At 60.8% G+C, this 22,506-nt stretch overlaps 7 protein-coding genes across 7 annotated transcripts; all 7 read right to left on the bottom strand.

Moving 5' to 3' along the window:
• Positions 1–1,378: 1,378 nt before the first annotated feature.
• LMJF_26_2660 (conserved hypothetical protein) lies at positions 1,379–3,862 on the bottom strand (the record flags this gene model as incomplete). The annotated part of the gene is made up of 1 exon (XM_001684221.1): positions 1,379–3,862. One exon carries the CDS (start codon positions 3,860–3,862, stop codon positions 1,379–1,381), a length of 2,484 nt encoding a protein of 827 aa, XP_001684273.1.
• A 2,157-nt stretch (positions 3,863–6,019) lies between these two features.
• LMJF_26_2650 (conserved hypothetical protein) lies at positions 6,020–7,768 on the bottom strand (the record flags this gene model as incomplete). The annotated part of the gene is made up of 1 exon (XM_001684220.1): positions 6,020–7,768. The coding sequence occupies one exon, from the start codon at positions 7,766–7,768 to the stop codon at positions 6,020–6,022; it is 1,749 nt and encodes a 582-aa protein (XP_001684272.1).
• A 4,002-nt stretch (positions 7,769–11,770) lies between these two features.
• LMJF_26_2640 (conserved hypothetical protein) lies at positions 11,771–12,925 on the bottom strand (the record flags this gene model as incomplete). The annotated part of the gene is made up of 1 exon (XM_001684219.1): positions 11,771–12,925. One exon carries the CDS (start codon positions 12,923–12,925, stop codon positions 11,771–11,773), a length of 1,155 nt encoding a protein of 384 aa, XP_001684271.1.
• A 1,440-nt stretch (positions 12,926–14,365) lies between these two features.
• On the bottom strand, positions 14,366–14,608 carry LMJF_26_2630 (conserved hypothetical protein; the record flags this gene model as incomplete). The annotated part of the gene is made up of 1 exon (XM_001684218.1): positions 14,366–14,608. One exon carries the CDS (start codon positions 14,606–14,608, stop codon positions 14,366–14,368), a length of 243 nt encoding a protein of 80 aa, XP_001684270.1.
• Positions 14,609–15,322: 714 nt separating this feature from the next.
• Positions 15,323–16,156, bottom strand: LMJF_26_2620 (hypothetical protein; the record flags this gene model as incomplete). Its single annotated transcript, XM_001684217.1, has 1 exon — positions 15,323–16,156. The coding sequence occupies one exon, from the start codon at positions 16,154–16,156 to the stop codon at positions 15,323–15,325; it is 834 nt and encodes a 277-aa protein (XP_001684269.1).
• Positions 16,157–17,218: 1,062 nt separating this feature from the next.
• LMJF_26_2610 (conserved hypothetical protein) lies at positions 17,219–18,583 on the bottom strand (the record flags this gene model as incomplete). Its single annotated transcript, XM_001684216.1, has 1 exon — positions 17,219–18,583. One exon carries the CDS (start codon positions 18,581–18,583, stop codon positions 17,219–17,221), a length of 1,365 nt encoding a protein of 454 aa, XP_001684268.1.
• Positions 18,584–19,561: 978 nt separating this feature from the next.
• Positions 19,562–21,667, bottom strand: LMJF_26_2600 (conserved hypothetical protein; the record flags this gene model as incomplete). Its single annotated transcript, XM_001684215.1, has 1 exon — positions 19,562–21,667. The coding sequence occupies one exon, from the start codon at positions 21,665–21,667 to the stop codon at positions 19,562–19,564; it is 2,106 nt and encodes a 701-aa protein (XP_001684267.1).
• Between the last annotated feature and the right edge of the window lie 839 nt (positions 21,668–22,506).

Raw genomic sequence — 22,506 nt, 5'->3', positions numbered from 1 at the left:
GATTCGTGCCGAGACGCGTGCGCGCCACACCGTCGAGCACCCTACGGAGCAGAGAGCAAGTAAAACGGAACAAGCAACGAGAGAGGCGAAGGTGTTGAGTCACATCACCACTGTAACGAAAAAGGGGGGCATCAAAGAGGCCCAGCGCGTAGAGGAGTGCGAATTGTTGTACGAATGGGCGTGCACGTATTGCGGAGCGAGGGAGGAGTGGGAGACGTGAAAGCAAAGGCGGCGTGGTAAGAAAATGCCGATAGCAGCGACGCACCCCAGCGCAGAGCAGCTTAGGCAGCAAAGCGTGCGTGCACAGCTCCTCCCTGTCCCCGCAGCAGGGGTGGTTTCCAGCGTTTCCTGGAGAGCAAGAGAAGACTCCCTCTTTTCTCGGGCACGTGCGTGACCGAGTCATCACAGAGTCGAGCCTAAACGCTACAATGCTGCTTCGCAGCGTCGATCTGAAACGCACGCCGGGCTTCCGTCCACGTGCACCTACGCTGAGTATTGGTGCGCGTGCTTCCGCTCAAGGCGCTGATGCGCCCACCGACACCAACATGTGTAGAAAAGAGTAAAACATAAACCTCAAACGGAGCTCATGGCAGACTTAAGGCTAGCACATCTTAGTGCGCACGTGTGGGCGTGTTTGTGTAGTCGACTGGGGAGTCTATCGCGCGAAGTGCACTGTGGCGTGACTCATGTCGGCGTTTTTCTGAGAACGGCTGCTTGAGCGATCGGTAGTAGTCCACTGACAGGGACTCCCATGCACGGCAAGGGCAAAGGCTGAGGAGAAAGCGCGCGCAGCGGCGACCCGCCATCGACATTGCCCCGCCTGCGTTGTTTCCTCGTTGCCGCTGCAATAACGAAGGATAGATGACCACAAAGATACAAAAAAGAAAATAGGAGACCATGCCAACGGTGATACCTCGACAGCGCATCCAGACAGACACAGACGCAAGAGCATGGGAAAACAACGACATCTACTGTAGTGTATGAAAATCACAAGCGCAGCGAAGCAAATGCGCGAACATACACGGATAGGTGCGCGACGAAAGGGGACAGGGCGTGTCAATGACAAGGCGGCAGCCACCCGGATGCCGGCCAGGATGATTGTATGCATGTGTCCGCACTTGTGAGCGAGGTGTGGCGGACAAAGAATCTAGGAAAACAGAATCTGGTCGAGGACAGACAAGACCTCGAAGTATACTCTAAATGATGTGTGTCGTGCGCGGCGTGCACCTAAAGAACGGGCTCGCCGCGCAGCGGCGCATGCGGGAAAACGGACGGCACGAGAATGCAAAACGAGAGTCTGCCAGGGACACTCTCAACACCTCCCGTGTTGAGGGTGCGGAGATCTGCCATTGCCGTGCGCAGCCTTTGTCCGCTGTGGCTACTGAATCTTAAGCGGGTAGATTATCTCCACCATCTTTTCCCAGTTCCACCCGTTTTGGGTGCTGCGTGCCTCGGCGTTGGTGCACAGAAGAATGTCCGCCTGCTCCGGGTCATCGACGAGGATCGCACCGCCCTCCTTGAGCAGCAGGCTGGCGGTGCTGTAGTGCTTACAGGCCATGAACGCCTCCGTGAGGGCGATGCGCTTCTTCAGCAGTGGCGGTTCCTCGTGCTGGAAGCCGTAGTCTTCTTCACGCAGCCACGTCTGCTCTTTCAAGGAGTCCACCACATAGGACTCCGGCAGCACCCAGCAGCCTCGCACAAGCGCCGTCAGAAGCTTGATTGTGAGCTGGCCATTCGTGATGAGATGGGTGAGGTTGGACGGCACTGGCATGTTCGACTTGCACTCCGCTATCGCCACGTTTGGGAGCTGCTTCACGGCGAGCAGGACGTCGTTCCCGTCAAACCCACTGATGGCAAAGACGCGTGCGTCCTCAGTGCGGGCGCGTTTCATAGAGCTGCCGCCGGTGGGTGCGTACGATTGACCGGAGGAAACACTGCGGTGCTTGCCATGGCAGGAGAGCGACGCGGCTGTCGCGTTGGGGTGCAGGGTCTGCATCGGTGAGCGCGACACTGCCTGCGAAATAACGCGGCGCGAGAGCTCTTCCAGCTTCGCCTCCACAGCGGTGCATCGGCCGACGGCGGCGCTGAGCTCCGCTTCGAGCGTGCCGACCTTCGTCCTCTCCGCCTCGAAGCGCTGGCAGTAGTCACGCGCCATTTCCTCCAAGCGGCGGCGCTCCCCTGCCTGTGCTTTGAGCGCCGTGCACTCCTCCATCAGTGCCTCTGCCTGTGCACGAAGGTCGCGTGTGGCGGCGAGGCCGTCGTCCGCGGACTTGATCTGCTCTTTGCGAAGCGCCGAGAGCTCGCCTTTGCTTTGCATGAGTGTCGCCTCTAAGGTGCGGATGCGATCCTTGGCCTCGCGGAGGTCTTTCGAAAACTCCTCCTCCATGTCGCTGTTCTGCCTCATTAGTCGCTCCACCCGCGCCGCGGCTTCGTCGGCCGCCTCCGCGTTCAGCTGCGCATCGCTCGCCAGCTGGGCGTTTTCCTGCTCTGCCGCAACGCAGCGGTCCTTGGTGCGCAGAAGCTCTTCTTCTGCTTTGGCGAGTTGCCGCTCCCGCTGCGCCAGCACACCAGCTACGGTTGAGAGCTCAGTTGACACCTGCGCAAGCTGGCGGCGTAGCGACTGCGCCTCCTCCTCGAGGGACGTCTTGCTGCCCCGCGCCTCGCGGATCGCCGCCTCCATCTGGAGCTGGAGCTCGCACAGAGCAAGACGATGCTCCTCAGCGAGGCGCCGCACCTCCTTGGCACGATCCGCAGTCAGCTGCTTCACGTCGTCCTGGAGCTGGCTTGCCGCGTGGCGTGCCGCGGCTAGCTCCTCTGCCGTTGTCTTTGTCTTCTCCTTCCACAGATGCAGCTCCTCTTGCATCTCTGCGATGGCCGCATTTTTCGACTCCGCCACCTGATGCACCCGCTCCTCGTTGAGCGCCTTTTGCTCCTCGAGGTACGCTGCGTTCTGTCGCTCCTGCTGCTGCACAAAGTCGCGGTGCTGCTGCTCCAGTGCATGGCACTCCTTCTGCAAGGCATCGATTCGCGCCTTGCAATCGTCCACCACGGCACGCGACTTTTCCAAGTCCGTAAGTGCGGCGGTGAGCTTCGACTCCGACAACTCGCGAGCCTTTTGTGCCTGCGCCGCCTCCGCGGTGAGCCGCGCCAGCTCCTCTGCCGCGCCTGCCAGCTCCTCCCGCATGGACTGCAGCCGCGCCTGAAACTCATCCTCCTGCTGCTGTGTCATGTAATCGAGTCGCTTTGCGTTCTCCGCGCGCAGCTCGTCGATGGTCTTCTTCAAGAACTCTATCTCCTCGGTGCGAGTGGCGCCCTCGGCCGACATCTTCGCCTCCAGAGACATGCGCGCCTTGTGCTCCTTTTCGGCCCGCTGCACATACTCCTCCACCTCGTTCTTGAGGTTGTGGTTGCTCGCTCGCAGCAGCTTCATCTCCTCCTGGGAGCGTGTGAGCTCAAAACGCGCAAAGTCGAGGTCCTTCTGAATGTCGGACACTTTCAGCAGCTCCCGCTTCGCCTGGCTGTAGCGCGCACGCAGGTCGTCGTACTCCTGCGCCGAGATGAACGCGGAGTTGGAGACAGAGGCCCGACTCGGGTACCGCATGGACGGGCGCTGCGCAGACGCGCGCAGAAAGCTGCTCGTGTCCAGCACCATCTTCGTCAAGTCAACCTCCACTCCAGCGGCGGTCTTCTTCTCCAAGGCGGGCGGGGCCGGAGGCGGCATGGCATCCTCCGGCGACGCCTCAGTGTGGGTGGATGGCAGCGCGCCGGCAGTGGCGGGGACAAGCACCGGTGTCGGTGTGTCTGCCCTGTCCTCCTCTTCTGGGATCGGGTCAGGTAGGGTTATGCTCTTCTGGAGCCACATGCTGTCTGTCTCGCTCATTTCTGGTGTGCTCCGCGCTTTCGTTACTGCCGGGTTCCTTAGCGTGGATGATGTGACGTGCGTGCAACGTTGTGTCGTGCGTGAATTCTAAAGCCAATACAACAATGAAGTGTAGAGCTGCGGCGACGTGATCAGGTGCTCGTCAAGGCTGACAGCATCAAGCAAGGTCGGAAACGGCAGACGGCACGTTTGCGAGCACCTATATATGTGTGTGTGTGCACGGTACAGAGCGAGCCCGTGCAGAGGACAAATATCGCGCACACCACCTGCTGTCACGGAGCCCGGGGCCTTCTCGGTGTACGTAAGTTTTCGTCGTGAGTGTCTGCTCGAGGGATGTCACAGAAGAAACGAGAACGAGCAGTCAACGAGCCTTAACTCGAAGGAGGAGCAGGGCGACACGTCACTGCGGACGTGGCCGCGTACGCGTGCGTATGTGCGTGTGTACCCAAGACGGCGTCGAAAAGTAACGTGACGCAAAAGTTTGGAGGAGCACCGCGCAAGTATCGGGTAAGAAGGGCATTATATGCAAGAGCTGCAAGAACATTCAGGCCCACGTATAGCCGAAAGAGACACGCTGGCAGTGGCCTTCACGGCACGCACGCCAGCGCACCAGCTTAACGCAGCGGCAAAGGCAGATTAAGCGCGTCGGACACACTTCATCAATGCAGGGAACCGAATCCACTAGCCTTTGTTGCGTGCACATCCACGCGTGCGCGCTAACCCTAAATCAGTTCCTCTATCTTCTTGTGTTTTTTTTGGGGGAACGCCCCACGCACCGTGCCGTTGCACACCATCAAGCCCCACAGCAAACACGCCACGACACCTGCGAGTACGCACTCGTCTCATTTCGCCGTTTAGCAAGTAAAGAACAGGGACTTTGGAGCGGAAAGAGTGAGTAAGAGAACGAAGCATCCGCACGAGGCACCACGCGCTGAAAACGATCCGGCCAGGAGGTGAATCCACCTTGTCAGACGAGTCCGAGCACGACAGCCGCTGCAACATGGCTCTCTTGGATAGGATGGAGGAAGTCGAAAAAAGAGGCAAGGCAGTGCATTCCGAAGGATGCCCTTTTGTGTGTTGTTTTAACGCGTCCGTCCTCTTAATAAGGCATGAGTTCATGCTACCCGGCCTGTCACAGGCCCCACCACGTGGCGCGAAGCTGCAGCGGACCGCGTGACAGCAATAAGCCGACTCGGTCACCTGAGCGCGGTCTCTGCCTCGCAGCTCGCGTCACAGCCGCTCCCATTGTGCCAGTCGCCACCTGGTCCATCCCCCTCGCGGTGACCCGGACACTCCCCACACGAGTGGGCAGTCTGACGGCCGGGGGTGAGGTAGCTTCAAGTCACGCTGACACTTCGCCCATCACATGGATGGTACAAGCACATGCTCACGGTCGCAGGTCGCTCCGACACAGCGCCACCCCGGACCGAACCGCCGGCATCCGCGGTGATACATCGCTCTGACTGTCCCATGACACTGGTACGTGACCCTGCCATCACCAGAGGTGGTTCGGCACTCGGCAAGGTTAGAGAGTGGTGGTGTGTGTGTGTGGGGGGGGGGGGGGCTGTTTGGCCTCGACACCTAGAGTGGTGGTACTGGGCCCTGAGACACCACCGCGCACTGAGGGGCACGAAAAGCATGAGAGAGAAGAAAACAAAGAGGCGCGCAGCGGCGGGTGGTGCGCCAAAAGGGATCACGGGCGCTGGGCAAAGACGCCGAAGAGAAAGTGCACGTACGCCCCAGCCGAACGTGACGACAAGAGAGTGGCGCACGAGCGAGAGCAAGAGCGCGGGAATGAGGACGCGGACTGTCAGAGAGACATCCCACGCATGAGGACACCGTCGCATGACGCTAGCGAACCGCTGCACGTCCGCGCAGAGGGGAAGAGATACAGAGCAAACATGCGTCTCATACCCCTTTCTTCGCTATCACTGCAGTCCTCTACGTTCTTCCCCTTGGCGCGCAAACCGGTCGCCTTCTGACAAGGAGTACTTGTCTCTCTCTCTCCCACCTTCCTCCATCGGCTCCCGTTCCAGGTCTACATTACATGCATACCAGAGCCCCGAGCACGCCTAGTTGTACGGTGACAGGGAGAGGGCGACAGCGAGGAAACGCCAAGGAGTGCCGCTCCTCGTCCGTTCAGAGAATGTTGGGGTAGTACTGACGAGCGAGAGAAAGAAAGTGAAGTCGATCCGCCGGCTGCACGGCCTGCAAAGCAGAGGAAGGGAATAAGGCGTGGAGACCACTGCGCCGCTCCTCTGGTGTCGAGTACGGCTCCAGCGAGCTCGGCACACTGAAGGTAACACCGTACTTGGTCAAGGCAGACGGATTCACCTTCACCTCTTGCACGATGCGCTCTAAGGTGGGGTAGTCGGCAGAGCGTGCAGCGCTCACGTACAGGCCTCGTGTATCGGCAGGGCTCACGTGATGCTCCTTCAGGTAGAGCGGCAACATCCGCTCGGACTTGTCGTAGTCCACATAGACCGATGAGGTCGGCTCCTGGTACGGAGCGAAGAGGCCGTGTGAAAAGTGCGACGGGCTGAACGTTGCAGGGACGTCGGAGATGATGCGGCCTACGTCGATCTTCCTCACACTGTTCGTGCGGTGCACCCGACCAGACGGAGCCTGCGCTGTTGGGTAGTTGTCCAGTAGACGCAGGAACTCGCTCACATTGGCAGCTGTCACATCCACCTGCATGCCGTCGTTGACGAGCTCGACAACGCGTTGGCCGTCTGGTACACTGAAGGTGAGGCCCAGCTGCGCAATCGCCGCGCTTGGTACCGCCCCGCGACGGAGAAGGTTGACCTTGTCGTGGAACGAGCTGACATCGTACGGACGACCAATGTGCTGGACAGCGGGGCGACTACGCCGTTCGAAGCCAGCTGCCCCGCCGCCCATTTCCGTCATCATTGCAGCCGGTGGCACGACACTCATCGTCTGCACGTCCGATGCACGTGCCATGGGGCTGAAGAGGTCACCCGCGAAGTGGCCTGGCGAGTAAAGGGTCGACTCGCGATCGGGGTCGTAGCCGGGGGCCTGAGCCAGAATAGAAGGAACGCTGGGCGTCGCAACAGAGACGGCCGGCGCACAGTTAGCCGGGTACTCGGCAGTGGGATCTTTGTACCCCTGCCGGCCCGCGACACCCGTGGAATGCGAAGACGGAGGCGACGGCTGTGGCTGGCTCGCACGGGCCTGGCGGTGCCGAGCAATATGTGCCAGGTAGTGAGGAAAATCCTCGTAGCGAACCGTTATCCAGCGCCCGTTCGGGATGATCTCTTCCATTGTCCCGTTGGGCAGCGGCGCCACCCACTTGAGGTCGGCCTTCTCGAACTGCTCTCGCGGCAGCTTGGCGAGTTCGTCGACGTGTCCGAAAAAGTCGTCATTCAATGTCGGGCCGAGCATCACCGAACGCTCGCGTTCGGTTACCGGTGGCGGCGGCGGTGGGGCAGGAGCTTCAGACACCGATGCCTGCGCGTCCAGTGGCGGGGCCCCAGCTGAGGTGCCGTCGGACTCCGCTGCCGTCGTCCCACAACCATTGTTGAGCGCACCGCGCTGCGACAGCTGGGCCGTGCGAAGCTCCTCTTCGAGATACTGGAGGATAGACCGCCCCACGTTCAGATGGAAAGCCTCGGCAATCATCGCCACAGAGATGCTGAGCTTTCCGATCAACAGGGATACCTCGTCCTTTTCAAAAGGCGACATGCCTGACGAAGACGTGAACGCCATTGTAGACAGCTCTCCCATGACAGCCATCATGCGCATCAATGACGACGCCACGGTTGGTGCGCTATCACTGCCACGGTCTCGCTTATATGCTTCGTAGTACCGCTCCGCAAGCTGCTGAAGCGCCTTCGCCTCCGAGTCTGTTGTACAGGTCTCCTCCGCCATCGCCCTGCGAAGCTGGCCGCCGTCACGCTTGGGGGTTCCCCGAAACACCGACAGTTGCTTCGAACGAGTAATGTCCGTATGAGCCCGTGCAGTGTTGTGTGCGAGCCCACAGAGCACTGGCACTGACCTCGCTTTGTGCACGTGTGCGGGTGGCTCTGTCTACGTGTGCGCGAGCGGTGCAGCTGGAGCGGACGCACGACACACGCAAACCAAAAAAGAGCAGAGGAAACAGAGAGGGGCGCCGACTGCCGAGGCGATTGCAGGGCGCTGACGTGAATAGGGTGCAGGAGACGACTGAGTACGGCGCGCTCTACAACACAAAGAGAGCGTGACGCCTTCCGTCGTACGTCGGAGTCGGGTATGTGTAGGTGTGCCTGTGCTGCTCTAACTGTGTGTTGGGCTGCGCCGTGGAGAAGGGTACGCCAGTGGCAGCCCAGCAGGCCACGAAAGTCGTGCGCGAGTGCATACGTCAAAGGATGGGAGCATGTGAAGAGCCAAGCGAAGGAGGGCAAGGAGGGCATCAAGTGCGGTGTGGCGAGCGAAGTCAGCGCTCGCATCTAGAAGGGAGCACTGTGCACCGCTCACCGCTTTCAGCATCGCCGCACCGAGGAGCGACACCAGGTTGCGCACAATGACGCGAGTACACCCGCCGAGTTTGCGTGCTGATTGAAGAGTGCATAATAGCCGTCCCAACAGCAAAGGTGTGGTGGCGCATGATCGCGGTCGAAACAAGTGTACCCTGAGAATGCACGATACCGCAAGAAGTGGTCGTGCTCCATAATGCTGCATGAAACTCAGCGCACGCCTTAAGGGGTTCCTTCGTAGTCGTCGGTGAGACCTTGGGCGCGGTGGCAGCGCCATAAATCAGCGCTCTGGAGAGGCGCAACACGAACCCAGCCTCATCAGAGCACCCGCGCAGGCACACATGCAAGCACTTAGATGTCGCGGCGGCGACGACTCATAGTCGCGGCGCGCGCCACCGGCTTCGACTGCCTCACGGTGTGGTCCTCATCCACGAACCGGAACCCTTGTAAATTGCCGGCAACATGCCTACCAGCAGTGCTGGTAAACTCGTAGGGCCCTGACGCCCCTCGTGAGCTTGGAAGGGCGCTATGGTCGAATGTGTTCGACGATGGCCCGCTGAGCGCCGGCATCTCTGTCAGCGGGTGTCGACCTTGTTCAAGAGCAGCCTCTTACGCCGGGCACAACACCACCGCTTCAGTGGCTTCGATACACAATGGGCAGGCGTGGCCCTCTACAACAGAAGAAGGAGAACGAGAAGCAGCTTTCAACGAGCAACGAGGTAAGAGCAGACGCGAGAAAGAGAGAGAGAGAGCGCTGGTGGCGATAAAGAGGCTTCGGTATCATAAAGCGCAACACAAGGCACGGCATGCACATGCGCAAAGTGATCCCTCACCCACCATGCCCGTTTCCCTGCATGCTGTCGGGCCCACAGGTGCTCCCCTCGGCATTCAGGAGAGAGAGAGAGAGCATCAAAAAACTCGGTCGGCTTTACGTGCTTTATGAGACCAATCTCTGCCCATCCACCTGCGCGACACCCTAATTAATGCACACCCATATGCTACGGTCGACCTGCGCACGCCCACCACTCCCTTTTCCATCAAGTATCTCTCAATGCCTTCGCTTTTTGCTGTTAAACACGTCCGTGGGTAGAACGCTAGGGTGAAGGTGAAGTCAAAGCACTGCGATGGCAGGCGCCCTCTTCCCCCTATGCGATGTGCCTAGCCCGCACGAATGCGCGTGTCATCGAACCTACACTTCCACCTATGGTGACCATCCCAGCAAGACACGGACAGAGCCTCTCTGACCTCCGCGCACACCACCTCGCACCCACCACACACACAGCCACTCTCAAAACCCACGAGTACAGGCGAAACATAAGTCTGAGCAACACAGCCAAAACGAGAGAGAGGAGAAAACCAAGACTGCGGCAGGTGCGCGTCCCGCAGACGAAACCAGCGAAACCACCTCTGCGCCCACGTGCGCGAACAAGAGCCAAACAGGCATGCAGAAACTTCTTCGAAACACGTCGCTCATAACAACAAGTCCACAAGTGTACGCGCGCACAACCGCAGCTCGCCTCACCGCTGTCGCACCGCCGCCACATCCGGGTCGTCACGGACGAGCCGGCCGGCCGTCGAATTGGGTCACGCGTCTAACAGGCTCCGCCCGTCCTTCCTCGCCCCCTCCTCGCATACCTGCCGCTCGATCGGCGCCACACGGACCGCGGGGGGACTGCATGCCTTGGATCCAAGCCGGCCGCGTCCAGCGCCCTGCTCCGCGGCGGAAGCAGCGGCGTCTATCGTGCGGCCAAGCAGGCGGTGGCCCAGCCGCGTGCCGGGTGGGCCCGAGAAGGAAGTTCGCCAGCTGCAGGTGACGGCCCTCTGAGGCCCTGCACACGCTGCCTGTGTGCCGTGCTTCCCCGCCCCCCCCCCGTAGCTGCCAGCCACGGCAGTCAAACAATACTCTGCGGCGACCCTCCACGTCGGAGTCTGCAGGACCCGACCCACGCCGTTCGGGGCGCCCTCGTCGGGCTTCCCGCACATGTCGCACGCACGCACTCTTGGGGGCTGGCTCATGTGCATCCCCTCGCGTCTCTTGTGTCTATCACGCGTGCGCCCCTCCCCTCTGCATGCCGTGCTTCGATGCAATGCACCATGCACGCTGTGCTCGGCGACGCCTGCGCACAGACAGCCCCTGGCACGCCCTCCCCTGAGGCATCGCACAGGGGGCAGCGCTAGACACCCGACGGGGCAGGCGCACGCGCCACCAGTGAGACGAGGCGCGCTCTGAGCCTCGACCCATCCGCCAACCTCGCCTAGCATACCGGGCACAACGCCACGCCGGACGCCCTCGCAGAAAGCACAGGCGGGGGTGAGGGAGGGGGACGCCACAACGCCAGCGCACTCGCAGGCAGCACACCGTCTGCACTCCACCCTGCCAGTGCGAGTCACCCGCCGCTGCGCGAGGCCAAAGTACGCGCCGGCGCCCGTGCCGAGCTGGGCGAGGATGGTCTCCGCTCACCTCACACGCTCAAACCCCCTGCTCCTCCGTGGTGTTGGCCGGCGGCCGCCAAGGAGCTCTCGTCTCAGCGTGTTGCACGGTTTCGCGGGATGTCGTGCCTTGCGTCTGAGAGCTGTGGCCAGGGTCCGTTCTCCCTGCAGCTGGCGCCGGCTCCCCCGGCGTCGCCGGTTCGGCAAGCCTGTCAACTTTGTCGTTGACTTTCCGTCGAGAATAGCCGCAGGCAAACTGCAATGAGAGGCGAAGCCGACCGCTGCACGCATGAGGGAAGTGTCTGCGTGTGTGCAGCAGCGAGGATGGCGATGATGCCTGCATGCCCATATGAGAACTGCGGAAGTGTTACGACGACACTTTGTTTTTACGGCGCGTGTACGCCCTGCGCCAAGTGTGCAAGATAGTCTTCTCGCCTGACTGCGGAGGAGACACAGGCCGGTGCACAGCCCAGCAGCGCCGTGAAGGAGAGAGGCACGAGATGGACCTCGTCGAGTAGGGTTGTTTGGTCTGCAGAGGTGGGGGTACCCGCCATGGCTGCGGCTGCTTTGGCGTGAAGGTTCGCAAGGGCCTTCCCGCAGTGTCAGCTTTCACTATCCCACCACGCGATGGCACCGTCGCGCGGTGGTCTGGATTCAAGCAGGGCAACGTAGAAGGGGCGAAGCGGATTCTTTTACGGGCCCCATTTGTGGGGGCAGACACGACGCTCAGCCTGGCAAGTCGAGAGCGCCATCAGAGGAAGGAAGACGGAACAGAAACCTGTTTCACCAGATACGGCCACCACTGCTGTTCGCACACACGCACACGCACATTTGCGTGGAGCCCCCAAGAGGGAATGTGAGAGACGCCTGCACAGTACAAAATCCCACACCCCACCGCGCAGCGCACCACGTACTGGACTCAGTTGCTTTTCGTGTGCGTCTCTCCAGCTAGCGAAACAGACCCGCTGCTTTGCGCCGCCGCCTTTGCTCATGCCGGTATATCTCCTTTCTGCCGAACCTCGATCGGGTAGCTCTGAATGGAGGGATAGTCATAGAGACGCTTGTTGTCATCTAGTTTGATCTTGCCGCTCCACAAGTCGACTGCGCCGGCGTCGATGCCCTTCTCCAGCGCCAACTCCTGCTTAATCTGGTACACAAACTTCATCGGATCCACCATCTTGCGATGCGCGTTGGGGTAGGGGTCGTTGGTGATCCCGCTGCCGGCGTTGTTGGTGTGCGATTGCCCTTGCTGCTGGTACGGGTACGAGTTTTGTGGAGGAGGCCCGCTCTGGGGCATGCGCGGCTGGTTGGTGTTCATCGTCAGGGGCTTCGTAAAGCCATGCGAAGCCGACGAGGAGGATCCATTGGCCGCAGTGGGAATCTTGCCGCTCAGCACATCGCGGTAGCGCTGCCTCAGCGTGCGCGCGTCCATGCAGTCGGAGAAGTTGACGCCACGCTCATAGAGTTCCTTCGTGATGTCTGTCACCTTCATTGTCTCAACCGGGTCCTCCTGCGCTGGCGGCTCGACGTCGACCTCGATGGTCTCCACCTCGATCTCCTCCTCCTTGCTGGCACCAGCGGACGAGGAAGTGCCCATCCTAGCCGTCGTCTCTACGCGTTCGCCCTCGACGCGCTCCACATTGAGTTTAGGAGGTGCTGTGCTCGATGGTGCAGACAGCGTCGCCTCTCCAAGTGCGCGCGCAATCGGTGGAGGCTCCACCTCGAAGTCAGCCGTGGGGTTGGGGGCATTTTCCGCTGGAGGCGTTGCAAAGTTGGCGCCCTCCGGTCTCTCCGTGCCCCACAGCAACTTCATGATGGCGTCGATTTCAGCCTGGATGGAGCGCGTCTCGTTCTGCAGGTTGGCGAGCCGTGTGTTGTACGCCTTCAGCGAGGCGGAAAGCGTGGCCGTTTTTCCTTTGAACTGCTTGTCATCGACAGCGCTGTTCTTGATGACTTCCTGAAGCTTGTATGTCGCGCCCTTCATCGCCTCGGCCATGTCAGCCAAGTCAAGGTTCTGTCCTTTGCACTCGTCTTTCAAAGAGCTCAGCGGCTTGGTCAGGCCTTCGCGGATGTCGGCGCTGACGATAAGGTGGCGGCACAGGGCTGCCGGCGCCACGGCGTGTGCGACAAGCCGACGCAGCATGGAGAACAAGAGGGAGGCACGAGGGCGGCAGGTCCGGTGACCGTTATGCGGTTGGTTATGAGTGCAAGTGTGGCCTCTGCGCTCGCCGCTTTCGGGACAAGAGGCAGTCACCCTGGATCGAGTGCGTTGCTGGCCATATGGCACGAGAGTAGGTGTCATGTGAAGAAAAGAAAGGCATGCGCTACAGTAGAGGAGGGAGGATGATAGGCACGCACGGCCACTCCCAGCACCCCGCTCCGCACGTCATCCAGCCCGACGCGCCAGCTGTGCGTAACGGCGAAGCGGTGGAGGGAGAAGAACGCAAAGCCGAATCCGGGAAGCGTGCATCGAAAAATCGCAACGCACGAGAAGCGTCGCGGCAACGTATAGGCACACAACACCGCAGCTCGAGAGTTGCGTGGGTTAGGGAGCGAACCAAGAGCGCGCGCATTGTATGACGGGTAAGCTCCCGTCTGTGCTTCGGCTCGCTGCGATGTCCTCGCTGCGCATACGAACAGCACCAGAGCGGTCCACTGGCGCCGCACCACCGCTGGCAGCGTCACAGACGCGTGCGGGGCACAGAGTAGAGTGAGCATGGGCGGGCGTCCGCGGAGAGAGGTGGGCAACTCCTTCTTGTCTGCATGTCTTGCGCTTTACGGTTAGGGAAAGGCACCGCCCCGTCGCCGCCCTTTCAGGCCTCGCTCTCGTCCCCGGGAAGCAGGAGAGAACGTCGCGGCGGGTGTTGGCGCTGTTATACGCACACTTTACACGTGGCAGCACCCAACGCGGCAAAACCAAAAGAAAAAGGGAAAGGCTTCACAACAGCCCAACACAAGGCATCGGACACGGGACAGAAGAGACGAGCACTGCAACACGTTAGCGTGGTAGCACAGAGAGGAGGGGTGAAAACAGGGGGCAGGCAGAATAGGTCTGCATCATGCGTGGGCATTTCCGGCGTCATTCGAAGAAAAGCAGTGGGCATGGCGGCCTCGCACCTGCAGCCAAGCACATTCAGGTAGGCAGCGACTGCTTTTTCGTCGGCCCCCTCCCAAACTCACACACGCACACGCGTCACCGTGAGCGCTCCAGCATGGGCTCTAGTGAGGCGTGCAAATCACAGCAGGCGCCGACCAAGCACCTAGGCGCACACGAGAATACGCACAAACCGAGAGGGCGAGAGCAAGGTCGAAGCTCGGCACGCGGAGCGCTTAAAGAGAGGTGAGAACAGAAGAGCAAACAACAAAAACAGTGACGTGGTGTCCCAGCGGCAGCACCGGTTCAACGTTGGCACGCGGAGGCGCCATCACCCCAGACGCCCGCAAGCGCCCAAGCCGTGCATGATGAGCGAGGAGCGGCGTGAAAAAGCGGCCGGAAACCGTGAGAAGCAAGCAGCAGCCCAACAAAATCGAGAAAACGGCTGTTGGAAGAGCGGGACAGGCGCGGCTGAGGAGTGGGCCGCCACTACGCCGCTGCAGCGCAAACATCACCGACGGTGTTTAGCGCCAGGAAGTGGTTCTTCTCTTCCTTGGAGAAGAGCACCTTGATCGTGAGAGAGCAGGTGGGGCACTGCGCCACATCGCTGCCACTGATGAAGTCTTCCAGAAGGAGCTCGAACAAATCGCCGCAGGGGCAAGGAAAGCGCAGCACACCGTCCTCCAGTGTCATCTCCGACAACTGGACTTCTTCGTAGTGAAACTCCTCCATTTCGCGACCGACACCGTCAGGGCAGAAGGTGTGCACTCGAGGCTCGGAAAAGGCACAGGAAACTAAAGGCACTGCGATCTGTGCAAGAGCGGGAGAGGGGCAGAGAGAGGCATGAGCAAAGTGAAGAGGCCGGTGTGTGTGTGTGTGTGTGTGTGTGTGTGTGGTGTGTGTGTGCGCGCACGCGTGGAGGCACCCATGTGCGCGTGCACACAGAGGCGAAGAAGCAGCCGTGGATAGAGAAGGTGGTGGAGCACAGCGAGCGACAGAGAAGAGAAGCATCGCCCCGTACAAGAAGGGGCTAGCCTGGTTTTTTTTCCTGTATGCAAACCGCCTCTCGGCGACGATGTGCAATCATATGCTGGGCATCTTCTCGGCGTGTCAGTCAGGCGGCAGTGCCGTTCTGTGGTGGGTGAGATGCGAGAAGTAGCGGGAACCCGGTTCGGCACAGCAAAGCGAAGCGACATACTTCAGACCCTCGCCAAATCAATGGTTCCCGTTTGTTGTTGCCTCTACGCTCGCCGTACTCGTATAGGTATTTTGACCGGCATCCCTCGACAGCGGAATGAGTGATGCGGCACATACGCCCACTCGCACACGCGTGTAGACTCACCCAATCGTCGCGACGCTGCCGCAAGTCTTTCTTGTTACTTTGACTCGTGCTTTCTCTCACGCCGCTGGCTTGCCCGCCGTCGCGGCGCGTGCATCAGCGGAGCGCTACGTGAAGCAGTTCAAGAAAGCATTCATGCGGTAAAACGCCGCTTGTCTGCACTCTGGCCAGCTGGACAGCAAAAGTGTGACCGTGTCATCGCCCGTCCCCATGTTGCGGATGGTGAAAACAATGGTGAACAATGCGACAAGGGAAGACGGCTGTCGCATCATCTCCTCGTGCGCCAGCAGCAGCAGGGAAGCCTGCTGACACATTTGAGAAAGATACGAAATGTGTGGCAAGATCACGTCAAGATAGTCGAGTGGTGACACCTCCTGCGCATCGTAGTCGAGCTCCGCGATCACCAGTCCCGTCATCTCCGACGGCGCCGCGATTTGCAGAGTGGACGAGAGATTACCGGCCAGGTTGAGACACTCGCGCAGGACCACCTCCATCGACCTCCTGCCGAAGCCATGGTGCAGCCGTTGAAGGGCATCGCCGCGGCAGCCGCACAGAAAGCGTTGAAACAGACGTATGGCGATCGTGTTCACCTTCGTAGGCACCTGCGCATAAAGTGTGCTGCTGTAGAAGCTAAGGATGAAGCGCGTGTAAGGGCTGACCGCCTCCCCTCTGTACATAGCGGTCAAGGGACTCTCAGCTAGCAGGGCCTCCACCCCCCCCGCCGCGGCGGTGTCAGCACGCGTTGCGAAAACGTAATCACTCTCCTTCTTCTCGAGGAGAAGCAGCTCTGCCAACACCTCGCGCTCGCTCGCTGTGAGAGACGACACAGGGGGAGCACCACCGGCAACGCCCTCGTTCTCGCCAACGTGCTCCGACGAATGCCCCAGGTGCGCGGCAACGCTGAGAAGGAAGGCGATCTCAGCCTCGAGTGTCGACGCCATCGGCGGAAAGAGCTCAGAGAAAGCGAGAAAGATCAAGATGACCCTACAGAGCGACGTGAGTGTATTTGCTGAAATGAACAATGCGCCCAGGCACGCGGCTGCGTCCTGAGTGAGGAAGTGCGAGGCGCGCGCGTGGAACCCCGTGGGCTCTTCGCGTGCGTGTGCGTGTTGCTCCTTCGCGTCCAGACTGAGGGGTGGCCTCTCTTCGTCGATTGCACGCTTGCCTGGCACGCAGGGGGTGGGAGAGTGCACGAGAAACGAGCGCTGGGGAACGCCAAACACGAGCGCAGCCGGTGCGCCCACAGACACACAGTTGAGTGTTCAGAGCTGGACGGGCGTGGCTCCCTTGAGGGAGTCAGCAGCAAACCGCGCAAAGAATACAAGAAAAAGACAGACACAAGGTATAGGGAGAGTAGGGGCGCATGGCGATGCTGAAATGCGTTGCTGTACGGAGCCTGCACAAGGTATGCGATCGCAAGCTCAACATAACACGTCCCTCGCGGGTCGCCAAAACGTGGCAGTGGAGGCTGAATTGCCCGGCCGCGGAGTTACGATGTCGTGCGAGCGGCGCATTCACTGCGTGGGCTCTTTCTCCGTGAAGGAGAAGCGATGCGACCAAAAGTCGCGGCGCATGGGTCTGACGAGCTGCGGCGGCGCCACGTTGTACGCCACATGTGCCTCTCCCCCTCCTTCGCTCCCTCGCCACCGCAACGGCCGCCGTACCCGGTGGCGCATATCACAAGCACCTGGGTGTGCGTCTTCGTATCAGCCTCGCCTCCACGGTCTCTCCGCGCCTCTCCAGCTCCGACGACGCATCACGCGTCTGCCCTACGCACGTAGACATGCGAAGGCAGAACGAGCAAGGCGAGGGAAAGACGTGCGTGAAGCACGCGGGAAGACGAAACACTAAAGGACATCATCGTGCTGACGGCACAGAGCGCGACACCACACAAACGCACGCACTTGCCGACACACAGCACACCACCAGGGCACACGCACATAGAAGAGCGTTGCCTCGCCGCCGTTCCCACCGTGATCAAAGGCCTACAGCCCACGGCCTCCTCAGCGAAACGCCGTCTCCATCTTAATCTTCGGATCCACCGCTAGCTGCTGGGAGCTGTAGGTCCAGCTCGAGAGCCAGCGCTGCGCCAGATCCACAGCGATGGGCGATGTGAGTCGCAGCAGCGTGTTGCGCAGCGCCGTGTTCGTCATCGCCGTCAGCTTGCGAGCGCGTCGAGATTGACGTATGTACCGCTCTACGCGATCGCGCCGCACCGTCTCGTACTGGCGGAATGCGTACTCGAAGCCGCTGTCGCGCTGCAGTGGAACATCTAGCAAGGCAACAGCCAGGAGAGCGGCATCTTCCACGCACAACGAGGCATCTTGGTTGAGAAAGGAAGGTAGTGACCCGTGCGCGGCCTCGCCCATGAGCACCGCTCGGCGGTTGTACCATCTGGGCATGACAGGTACCTCCAGCACCTCCGTCGGCACTGCCAACTTCGCCTGAGACAGCAGTGTTGCGACCCTGTCACCGAAGCCGGCGTATTCGCGACCAAGCAAGCGCTGAAACACCTGCAGCACCTCTATGGCATCCACACCGTGCCGGAGGTCCACCAGCTCCTGTGGCAGCGAGTGCAGCGTTGCTGAAAAGGCAAGAGTGTTTTCGCCGAAGCGGTGGAGGGGGACTGTCTGCAGTGTGCGGCCGGTTCCCCAGCACTCAACGGGCTGCATGAGATGCGGTGGGCAATGCGGGCAGTCCACAAACCCGTCAACCTGCATCATCCCAAGTGAGCGGCTACTAGTTCCGACGTGCTCGCTAGGATACAAGAGGCGCCGAATCGTACTGTGCATGCCGTCCGCGCCAACCACAACGTCGCCCCACTCGGTACTTCCATCTTCGAGCACCGCATGCACGCCGCCTTTGACACCGTCATGCGGCAGCAGGTCAATGACTCGAGCAGAAAACTTGATTTCCGGTATATATCGCCGCAGGGCCTCGCGCAGGTAGGACGCCGGTAGGGTGCAGCGAAGTGGCACGTATCCCATCTCTTGCTTCCTGGCCTCTGACAGCCGCTGCGAGACAATGGACTCGCTGTTCGCCGGGGGCGCGGTGCTCAGAGGAATGACATCCTCGGCGCCCAGCGCTGGTAGGTGGAGATTCCTGTTCGCGGTCTTGAGCAACCACTTTCCCTTGTGGTTTTGAATGCCGAAGCACGCCTCCGGTTGTATGCCGCTGCTTGTGAAGATACCCTCCATGCCAAACGCCTTAAAACAGCTCAGCGCGTTGGCGAAGAGTGTGTACGGGGCAATGTAGTTGGCCTGCAGAAACGGCACCTGCTCGAGTACGACGCAGTCGACATTAAGCCCCCGCAAAAAAGCGGCCAGTGAAAGACCGGAAAGACCGGCGCCCACAATGACAACGCGCATGGCGCGAGCACAGCGATCGATAGAGACGCTTGCGGGATGGATAGCAGGCGCGCGCGATTCGGTGTTTGGCCGCCGCGTTCTGAGGTGTGACTGAGCACGAGGGAAGGTACGAAGTCCCTGAGGGAGAGGGGAAGGCGCAGTGGCGGGTCCGTATTGTCGAGATACATTCGTGCGCGCACGCCTACCCATTATCACCAAGCCCGGTCGCCACTCGAATCCCGACGTTCGGATTCGGTGGTTGTGCGTGCGTGTGAGCGCAGCAGTGGGTGAAGGAAACGGGCAGCGCAAAAGCCAGAGCAGCGCGCCGAGAGGGGGCGTAAGGCAGGCAAAGTGGGAAGGAAGGAAGGAAGAGGGGGCTGAGCGGAACGCATTGCAGTTCGTATGAAAGACGGGACGTGAAAGAGGGCCCGTGTGAAACAAGAAGGGGCACCGGCCGTTGCCCACTGCCACACTCACGCACACGCACAGAGTGCGGTGGGAATACGAGGGGCCCCCTTCTGACAGAGGAAGTACGCATCTGAAACGCAAGCCCTGGGTGCAGAGGTGACACAACGCGCACGACCGTGGGACACCAGCACACGGAACCAGGATCGATGATGAACACCCCTCACCGTGCAACATGTACGAAAGGACCTGCCATTGTGGAGGTCAAGTGGGACTGGGTAAGGTTTGGCCCTGCCTGTCAGACTCACCTATGCCACCATACGTCAGAGGCAGGTTCGCGCCCTCTGCACATCTCGCCGGGCACCACAGCAACACCGCTGTGCGTGCCTTCTGTATCGATGCGTCTCACACATCAAACTTGCTGTGGCTTGCATCTCAACGCGGCGTCAGGAGAGAGAGAGAGAGAGAAAGAGCGCAAGCTCAATACACCTGTCTTGACGAGCCTCTGTCGCCGCTGTCCTTGCGGTTGCTACGACGCTACCCAGCAGCAACCACGCACAAAAACACGTACTCAGTCACAGCCAAAGGTGGCGCTTACTCATCTTCGCTCTCCCACAATTGATTGGATGAGAAAAATGACTCGTACGGGGCAGGCTGCAGTGGTGTCGCTTGTGCATCGCTGCCCTTTGAGCCAGAGGAGGGAAGGTTGCCGGACACGTTCAGAGTGGAAGTGTTGCCACTACCCTCCTCTGTTTGCACGTTGCTGTAGCCCGCAAGATCCTCCTCCTCGGCGTCACTCACGCCTCCGTCACCGTCCTCCTCATCGCCGTCCGCGTTGTTGCCCTCCTCCACGTAAGCCGCGACGTCATCTTCGTCATTGTCTCGCTCACCAGTGCCATCAGACGAGGCAGCAGCACCGCCATGCGCCTCTTGCGCACCGTTTACCCCGTAGGTGCCCTCCCCCGTCGACTCCGCTGCAGCCACAGAAGATATCCGCGACTGCGGTGAAACCTCTGCCACCTCCTCATCCATAGAGGCGGAGCCTACACACATCGGAGGCTCTACCGCTGCGGTCACTTCAGCCCCAGACGGCGCAGACGATTCCAGGGATGACGGCGCAGAAACGCGTTCATCGCGCGCAGAAGCGCTTGGCGAAGCAGATGCAGCTTGATCAACCGTATCTTCGGTCACAGCTGACACCGACTCCACCGCAGCCTGACTCGCCTCCTGGCGCATCGCTCCATCCATTGACGCAGCACCACTCTGGAGATAGGAGGCTTGTGCAGGGAGAGCTGTGGGATGCACGGAAGTGCTGCTGGCATGCCCTTCACCGACGGTGCCTCCTTTCACAGCTTCGGAGGCATTGACTGAAAGCGCTGCCGCAGGTGCCACCGTGGAGGCGGTATCGTCGTTGCGCTTCAGAATATAAGTTGCCAGCGCCTTGACAACGTCGTCGCATGGCTGTCCGTTTATCGTCGAGTACGCGTGGTTGACGTGTAGCGTAGCTCCTGAGCCTGGGTGCCGCAGACTGAGCACGTCGAAAGTGTTGTTGATGAGAGTCCACCCCAGCTTCTCCACAAGCGCCTCCATGTCCGCCCGGTGCTGCGCCTTCAAAGCATTCACCACTTCCTTGCTGACGTAGTTGTCCCTATCCAGGGAGGCTTGCAGCTGCCGGTTGGCTTGCGTATAGCACGCCTGCAGATCAGCGTTGCGTTTCTTCTGCGCATCAAGTCGTGCCTGCAGCCCCTCCACCCGTTTCCTCCACGCAACGCACTCCTCGCTCATGCGCTGCGAGAGGGCATCGCCAACGAGGCCCATCGGCCGTGGTGCGTGAGTGGCCAACTCCGGGGCGGCCAGCGCATTCGTCGACGGCGCTTCTACGCCCTTCAAAGGCAACGGCAACATCGCTGCGGCGTGGGTCTCGAGCTGGCGGCGAAATCTGTGCAGCGCATCGATGCGCCGTTGCAGCATCTCCAGCGGAGCCAGTCGACCCTTACACGAGTCCAAGAAGTTGCTGTCCAGCATCTCCAGCTGGGCGTCGCACTCGGCGAGCATGTCCGTCAGACGCAACTGCTCCCACTCGAGCTGCTCCTCTACCTTGCGCGCAGCCTGCTGCTCTCGCTCGGCCCGCATGCGGCGCAGAGCGTGCAGCTCAGCGTACAGGGGGAGCAGGGTCTCTGTGCGCTCGCGAGAACAAACGAGCTCCGCTTCGCGCAGTAGAGCTGCACGGGAGTCAAGAGTCGCCGCTGGAGTCGCCGCGACCGTAGCGCTGGCAACCGGCTGCGCCGGTGCAGACGCCGACAACGCCGCCGTTGCAGAGGGCACAGTGAGAGCAGCGCGGAGGGAGCGACTTCGCTCCTGTTGCCGCGCGGCAACAGCAAAGTTGGGCGACTCCACAAGCTCTCGACAGCGCTCTAAAACCGCTTCGAGTCCGACCGCCCACGCCGGGATGTCACTTGGGCGAGCCGGCGGGGAGTCGCGAAGACGCTGCCATACCTCCGCCTCGTCACCGCCTTCTCGCTTCACGCGTTTGATGGCGTCCATCTCTGCATCGTCTCCCGTCTTGTCGTCCGCCCGAAGGCGCTTCCACATGCCGGCTGCCTCACGCCAGGAGTTCACGACCTCCCTCATCGCGCTCCGCGCTGGAGACACAGTCGCACTAGCCGGTGCAGGTGCACGGATGCCGAGTGCTCCCTCCATGTCGAGAAGGCGACGGTGCAATGAGGCGGCACCATCGAAAGCAGCGGCACCGGCGCCGCCGCCTGGGTCTGTCTGAGTGTCTGCCTGCGCACGCAGCGGAGGAAGAGCGTTGATCTTCGCCCCCAAGTCACGACACACTGCATCGACCACGGTGGCGGCCTGTCGCGGCACAGAAGCCTCAGTGACACCAGCAGAAGATGACGGAAGAGCCGCTGCCCTCGATGTATTATGCGCCACCGCGTCATGGAAGTCGTCACTGCTCTCGTTTAGCTCCGGCAGGCCCCCACGGATGCCAAGACGCCCGGACGAGGCGGAGGTGGACGGCGAGGATGAGTCAATAATGACCACATCATCGTCCGAGCCGCTCATTTCGAAACTCCGCAGCGCGGTTCTGCACAGGTGCCACACTGCGATTAAGGTTACACTCCCGGCTCCTCTTTGCAGCCCGTAGGCGCTGTGAAGCGATGGAGAGGCGTCTGCACGCGTTTCGGAGGGCCTCGCGGGGAACACGGGGGTGCGTGGGCGCGTAGGTGCAGAGAGTGATGGTTGGCGTACGGCGCACGAGAAAATTTCGGTGGTGGAGAAGCAACACGGCAACGCGGGCAAACGGCAGCCACAACAATCCGTAATGCCAAACGGTTAAGAGGGAGTACGTGCGAAGAGACGTGGTGCACCTCACGATATGCACAGCTCAGGACGGCTGCAGCTGTGGTGTCGACACACACGCACACGCACGCACAGAGAGAGAGAGGGGGTGGGGAGTATTGGGTAAAGGGAGGTGTGTGGCAGCAGAAAGCGGAGAAGAGGGACGCGGCCACATGCACTGGGCAGGCGCATGT

Source organism: Leishmania major, chromosome 26, assembly GCF_000002725.2.
Source record: "Leishmania major strain Friedlin complete genome, chromosome 26".
Taxonomy (NCBI): Eukaryota; Euglenozoa; class Kinetoplastea; order Trypanosomatida; family Trypanosomatidae; genus Leishmania; species Leishmania major.
This window is presented reverse-complemented; position numbering and strand designations above follow the sequence as displayed.